Source organism: Narcine bancroftii, chromosome 3 (assembly GCF_036971445.1).
Source record: "Narcine bancroftii isolate sNarBan1 chromosome 3, sNarBan1.hap1, whole genome shotgun sequence".
In the NCBI taxonomy this organism is placed as follows: domain Eukaryota; kingdom Metazoa; phylum Chordata; class Chondrichthyes; order Torpediniformes; family Narcinidae; genus Narcine; species Narcine bancroftii.
In genome coordinates, this window is record NC_091471.1 from 236,731,627 (window position 1) to 236,740,391 (window position 8,765).

General features: G+C 50.7%; 1 protein-coding gene across 2 annotated transcripts in view; it reads left to right on the plus strand.

The window, feature by feature from the left end:
- LOC138758346 (adhesion G protein-coupled receptor E5-like) overlaps positions 1-7,286 on the plus strand; it is a 52,228-nt gene extending 44,942 nt beyond the window's left edge. Inside the window, exon 15 of one of the 2 annotated variants that reach the window (XM_069927131.1) lies at positions 5,427-7,285. In XM_069927131.1, coding sequence (XP_069783232.1) covers positions 5,427-5,474 — 48 coding nt within the window. In that variant the 3' untranslated portion in view covers positions 5,475-7,285. Of the gene's footprint in view, positions 1-5,426 lie in introns of both variants that reach the window. The other variant, XM_069927132.1, reaches the window with a different exon arrangement.
- The last annotated feature ends 1,479 nt before the right edge of the window (positions 7,287-8,765 follow it).

Here is an 8,765-nt window from a genome sequence, read left to right on the forward strand (position 1 = left end):
CACACCCACACCCTCACACCATCTCACACACATGCACACACACACACACACACACACACACACACCTGCTCACACAGGTGCACCCACACCCACACACACACACACACACTCACACACCAACTCACACACACACACCCACACCCACACATCAGCTCTCTCACTCACACATCCACACCCACTCCCTCACACCAGCTCACACACACACACACACACCCACACAACAGCACACACACACACCACCACCCACACAGCAGCTCACACACACACACCCACACACCAGTTCACACACACACAGCCACACCCAGACACCAACTCACACAGAAACACACACACACCCACACACGAGCTAACACAGACGCACACACACCCCCACCCACACACCAGCTCACACACACCTACATCCATACCCACATCCATGCACCAGCTCACACACACACATACACTCACACACACCTACACCCACACCAGCTCTCACACACACACAACAGCTCACACACCAAATCACACTGAAACACACACACACCCACATACGAGATGACACAGACAGACCAGCTCACACACACACACCCACACCCACACATCTGCTCTCTCACACACACATCCACACCCACACCCTCACTCCAGCTTACACACACACACCACCACCTACACAGCAGCTCACACACACACACACCCACACCCACACACCAGTTCACACACACATACCCACAGCCACACACCAACTCACACAGAAACACACACGCACCCACACACGAGCTGACACAGACACACACACACACATACCCCCACCCGCACACCAGCTCACACACACCCACATCCACACCCACACCCACACACCAGCTCATGCAGACACACACAAACCCACACCCACACACCAGCTCACACACATACACACCCACACACCAGCTCACACACACACCCACACACCAGCTCGCACATAACCACACACCCACTCCCAATGCACCAGTTCACACACACACACCAGCTCACACACAAATGCACACACCAGCTCACACACAGACACACACACCAGCTCACACACACACACACACACACCTTCACACCATCTCACACACACACCCACACACCAGCTCACACACACACCCACACCCACTCACACCCACACACCTGCTCACACACACACCCAGACACACACAACCACACCCACACACCAGCTCACACCTGCACACCAGCTCACACGCACACGCACACACACACCCACACCAACCCATACACCATCTCACCCACTCCCAAACACCAGCTCACACATCCACACACCAGCACACACACACCCACACACAACCACACACGAGCTCACACAGACAGACACAAACCCACACCCACACACCAGCTCACACACACCCACACACCAGCTCACACATACCTACACACCCACTCCCAAACAGCAGCTCACATACACACACCCACACACCAGCTCACACAGACACACACACCCACACTCACACACAAGCTCACACACACACACACACCAACACACCAGCTCACACAGACACACACACACCCAAACCCACACACCAGCTCACACAGAGACGCACACACCTGCTCACACAGACACACACACACCCACACCCTCACACCATCTCATACACACACACACACACACATACACATGCACCAGCTCACACAGGCTCACACACACCCACATCCTCACACCATCTCACACATGCACACACACACACACACCTGCTCACACAGGCACACCCACACCCACACACACACACACTCACACACCAACTCACACGCACACACCCACACCCACACATCAGCTCTCTCACACACACATCCACACCCACACCCTCACACCATCTCACACACATGCACACACACACACACACACACACACACACACACCTGCTCACACAGGTGCACCCACATCCACACACACACACACCAACTCACACACACACACCCACACCCACACATCAGCTCTCTCACTCACACATCCACACCCACTCCCTCACACCAGCTCACACACACACACACCCACACAACAGCACACACACACACCACCACCCACACAGCAGCTCACACACACACACCCACACACCAGTTCACATACACACAGCCACACCCAGACACCAACTCACACAGAAACACACACACACCCACACACGAGCTAACACAGATGCACACACACCCCCACCCACACACCAGCTCACACACACCTACATCCATACCCACATCCATGCACCAGCTCACACACACACATACACACACACACCTACACCCACACCAGCTCTCACACACACACAACAGCTCACACACACACCCCACACCCACACATCAGCTCTCTCACACACACATCCACACACCATTTCACACACACACACCCACACCCACACACCAAATCACACTGAAACACACACACACCCACATACGAGATGACACAGACTCACGCACATCCCCACCCACACACCAGCTCACACACACCCACATCCATACCCATATCCACACACCAGCTCACACACACACACACACAATCACACACAGACCAGCTCACACACACACACCCACACCCACACATCTGCTCTCTCACACACACATCCACACCCACACCCTCACTCCAGCTTACACACACACACCACCACCTACACAGCAGCTCACACACACACACACCCACACCCACACACCAGTTCACACACACATACCCACAGCCACACACTAACTCACACAGAAACACACACGCACCCACACACGAGCTGACACAGACACACACACACACACCCACACACATACCCCCACCCGCACACCAGCTCACACACACCCACATCCACACCCACACCCACACACCAGCTCACGCAGACACACACAAACCCACACCCACACACCAGCTCACACACATACACACCCACACACCAGCTCACACACACACCCACACACCAGCTCGCACATACCCACACACCCACTCCCAATGCACCAGTTCACACACACACACCAGCTCACACACAAATGCACACACCAGCTCACACACAGACACACACACCAGCTCACACACACACACACACCTTCACACCATCTCACACACACACCCACACACCAGCTCACACACACACACCCACACCCACTCACACCCACACACCAGCTCACACACACACCCAGACACACACAACCACACCCACACACCAGCTCACACCTGCACACCAGCTCACACGCACACGCACACACACACCCACACCAACCCATACACCATCTCACCCACTCCCAAACACCAGCTCACACATCCACACACCAGCACACACACACCCACACACAACCACACACGAGCTCACACAGACAGACACAAACCAACACCCACACACCAGCTCACACACACCCACACACCAGCTCACACATACCTACACACCCACTCCCAAACAGCAGCTCACATACACACACCCACACACCAGCTCACACAGACACACACACCCACACTCACACACAAGCTCACACACACACACACCAACACACCAGCTCACACAGACACACACACACCCAAACCCACACACCAGCTCACACACAGATGCACACACCTGCTCACACAGACACACACACACCCACACCCTCACACCATCTCATACACACACACACACATACACATGCACCAGCTCACACAGGCTCACACACACCCACACCCTCACACCATCTCACACACATGCACACACACACACACACACCTGCTCACACAGGCACACCCACACCCACACACACACACACTCACACACCAACTCACACGCACACACCCACATCCACATATCAGCTCTCTCACACACACATCCACACCCACACCCTCACACCAGCTCACACACACACCCCCACACAACAGCACACACACACACACCACCACCCACACACTCACACACCAACTCACACACACCCACACCCACACATCAGCTCTCTCACACACACATCCACACCCACACCCGCACACCAGTTCACACACACACAACCACACCCAGACACCAACTCACACAGAAACACACACACACCCACACACGAGCTGACACAGACACACACACACCCCCACCCACACAACAAATCACACAGAAACACACACACACACCCACATACGAGCTGACACAGACTCACGCACACCCCCACCCACACACCAGCTCACACACACCCACATCCATACCCACATCCACACATCAGCTCACACACACACACACACACACACTCACACACAGACCAGCTCACACACACACACCCACACCCACACCCTCACTCCAGCTTACACACACACACCACCACCCACACAGCAGCTCACACACACACACCCACACCCACACACCAGTTCACACACACATACCCACAGCCACACACCAACTCACACAGAAACACACACACACCAACACACGAGCTGACACAGACACACACACACACCCCCACACACATACCCCCACCCACACACCAGCTCACACACACCCACATCCATACTCACATCCACACACCAGCTCATACACACACACACACACACACAAACACACACGCACACACCCACCCACACACCAGCTCACACACACCCACATCCATACCCACATCCACACACCAGCTCACACACACACACACACACACACCAGCTCACACACACCCACATCCATACCCACATCCACACACCAGCTCACACACACACACACACACACACACACCAGCTCACACACCCACACCCACACATCTGCTCTCTCACACACACATCCACACCCACACCCTCACACCAGCTTACACACACACACCACCCCCCACACAGCAGCTCACACACACACCCACACCCACACACCAGTTCACACACACACACCCACACCCACACACCAACTCACACAGAAATACACACACCCACATATGAGCTGACACAGACACACGCACACCCCCACCCACACACCAGCTCACACACACCCACATCCATAACCACATCCACATACCAGCTCACACATACACACACACACACACTTATACACACACACACACACACAGCAGCTCACAGACACACACACCCACACATCTGCTCTCTCACACACACCCACACCCACACCCTCACACCAGCTTACACACATACACCACCACCCTCACAGCAGCTCACACACACACACCCACACCCACACACCAGTTCACACACACACACACCAACTCACACAGAAACACACACACACCCACACACGAGCTGATATAGACACACACACACCCCCCACACACACATCCCCACCCACACACCAGCTCACACACACCCACATCCATACACACATCCGCACACCAGCTCACACACATGCACACACACACACACACACCAGCTCACACACACACACACACACACACACACACACACACACACACACACACACACACTCACACACACACACTATTGGTGAAATCAAATTTCTTGTCCATTTAGTCTAGTTCCTCTGCTAACCCAGTGTTTGTGTCCTTTTCCAAAGATGAGGAGTGTCCAGGAAACAGAGTCGACATCAGGCGCTGTACATTGAGACGGGCGAGGACTGATGAGGCACGTCATCTCCCTGTGTCTTTGGCAGCAATAATTTCCCACCGGTTGTCTCACGTACTCTCTTACCCTCACTGGCCATGGGTTTCCTGCCTCATGACAGCTCGGGTTCATCAAGCATGCTGCTTGCTATTTTTAGACAAGCCTCAGGAAATTGGATGTTGCACTGATCAGGAACCTCCACTGTCATAGCCACTCACCCAGGTGCCACGGCCAACAACAATCTCACACACAATTAAAGATTGTTTGTGGGATCTTGTTGTGCACAAGTTGGCTGCCATGTTTCCAACATTACAACAGCGCCTGCACTTCAAGCATACGTCACCACATTCTTAGTGAACTCTGCAGGGAAGTGTGGCTCTTTAATGGATCCGATGGAAGTGAGGATAGTTCTGAGCTCAGAGACATAGCAGGAGGAAGTGTTTCAATGTTGAACATGTTACCATGGCCTGGTGCTGAGCAGAACTCACATGGATGAGACTGTGGGACTTCACAGAAGATTAATTCCTCGCTGTTCCACAGCGCACACTTCTGAGAATGTGACTGTATTCTACCGTGAACTTTTGACAAGTTCCATTGAGTTAGAAAGCATCGAACCATAGAACAGTACACAACAGAACCAGGCCTTTTGGCCCATCTAGTCTGTGCTGAACTATTACTCTGCCTAGTTCTACTAACCTACACCCAGGCCACATCCCTCTATACACCTCCCATCTATGTACCTGTCCAAACATTTCTTGTATGTGAAAATGCAATCACCGTTTCAGCTGGCAGCTTGTTCCACCCTCTCACCATTGTGTGAAATTATCCCCCTCATTTAGACAAATTTAGATATAAATACAGCGGGGTAACAGGCCCATGACTCCATGCTGCCCAACCTACAGCAAATTTAACTACATCTCAGTACATTTCAAATGGAGCCCCAGGGGAAAGCCCACACAGACACGGGGAGAACATGTTTTACAAACTGTGCGGGATTCAAACCCCAGTCCTGATCGCTGGCGCTGTAACAGAGTCATGCTAACTGCTACACCAACCGTGCAGCCTCATGTTCCCTCTAAACCTTTCCCCTTTCACCCTTAACCCTTGTCCTCTACCTTTTGTCTCATCCAACCTCAGTGGAAACCTGAAAGTTCAAGGTTAACACCAGCTGCCATCTGTGATAGAAACATCAAGAGTGGCGTTTAGGGAAAGAGTGTTGGCATTTGACAGCCCACTGTGCTCAACACTGCTTCCTCAAGGGCACCAGAGGTGGGCTATACGCTGTCCACATCCCAGAGTGAACAATTCATGAATGAGTCCACACCAGACAGCCTGATTAATGATAACAGGAGCTCAGGTAATGCTGGAATTATCAATGTTTGTAGCCAGGTTAAAGATACACAATTAATGTAAATACATGAGAGAAGGGGAGAGATGACAGAGGGGGAGAGAGAGAAAGAGAGAGAGTGTGTGTGTGTGTGTGTGTGTGTGTGTGTGTGTGTGTGTGTGTGTGTGTGTGTGTGTGTGTGTGTGTGTGTGTGTGTGTGTGTGTGTGTGTGTGTATGTGTGTGCGTGTGTGTGTGAGAGAGAGAGAATAGAGAAGAACTGGGCTGGATTTCAACATATACCAATAAGAAATAAAAATATATTTATGTACTTAATCTCAAAAAAATGACTGAAAGTGCGGTACATGTAGAATAAGAATTAATTTTAATATTGAACTATATTTATATCATAGATTCTCTGTATAAAGTATGCTTTTAAATGTCATTGGAATATTGATAATTATTTGACATATGCTTGCAGAATTAAATAAATATTTCAATAGAAACATAATTATTATCTTGCATGATATGCATCTTCCATGATATGCATCTTCCTAAGGCCGGGGTGCTTGGCCCCTATGTTCCACCCCCATTACACATGATCGTCTGTGGCCCAAGGTAACCCATTCACACAGACCAGCTGCTCCTCCAGCCTTGTTCCAGAAGCTCCTCCTCGGACGTTCCTGATTAGGCTGCTTTAGTGTCTTCAGCTCTCCAGGCCCTGCCTGAAGTGCCAGTTGATGAAGTAGACAAAGACAATGTGGCTTTTATTAACAGAAACTCATGGTACAATAATGAAAGACAATACATACAGTTATATCCAAGGGGAGTGTCCTTAACAGCTGTTAGAAACAGAAGTACCTTCACAGAAATTGCTCGAGACAAAAATTGAGAACAAAGAACATTTATTATACAACAATGCAAAGTTGGGTGCTTCCCCTTACCCTGGGAATACACACACATACTGGAGCTCACCCAACTTTTATACAGTTCATTTCAGTGTAGAGGTACCCTCGCCCCCACCCCCCCCCCCCCAACCCCCATTACATTCTTCTGCCTCCTGGAGAGGTTTGGCATTAGGTAATCCTGCCTGCCTACCTGCTGTTTCTGTGCACTTGGAGGACCAGGGGGTATCCTGCCGGTGTCTTATCATGTCATTATCCTCACATTATCACAACCCTGTCTTTGTTCTAATTTACACCTTCCCGACCCTCAGGGCTGTGTCCTCTTCATATGTAGAACTGGCTAATACTGTCTAAGGCTTACTACATATTCAAACTTGCTAATTCTATCTGAGGCTAGAAGACCCTTATCTCATTCAGACTAACTCTACTTCCTACATTCTATTATCTATTGTCTATCCTTATCTCATTCATTCAGTGAACTTGCTGATTCTAAAGGCTAGGAGATTCTTATCTTACTCAGACTGATTCTGCTTCCTGCATTCTAATATCCATTTCTTATCCTGTTCCTACTGGCTTTATTCATTTACCCATATATCTATATTAGTTTCCTCATCTTCATATTTTTATATCAGTTTTACTCATCTCTCACAATCCTCACTTTTCTTTTAGATCAGTGTTACTGATCTCTTACACAGCCAATGTTAGTACAGCAAGGCTCGCCAGAGGGGAGACAGGCAGCTTGGCAGACATTCACCACACTGCCAGACTGAGACCCTTTCACAAACAGAAGGAACATTTCCATCTGGGCAACGTCCAATCGACTTCTCCAGTTTCCATTCAACCCCTCCCTCTCCTCTTCTACCCCTGCTGCCTATCTCCAGCACGGTCTCCTTTCACAGAACCACCTTTCCTCTTATCCAATTAACATCTTTAGTTGGACTGGACTCCTTCCCCTGCAATTTTTCAGTCTTTATGCCTGCTTTTCGCTAATACCTTGAGGAAGGGCTCGGCCCCAAGACATTGGTTATACGTATTTACCTTCTATGGACGCCGTGAGACTGG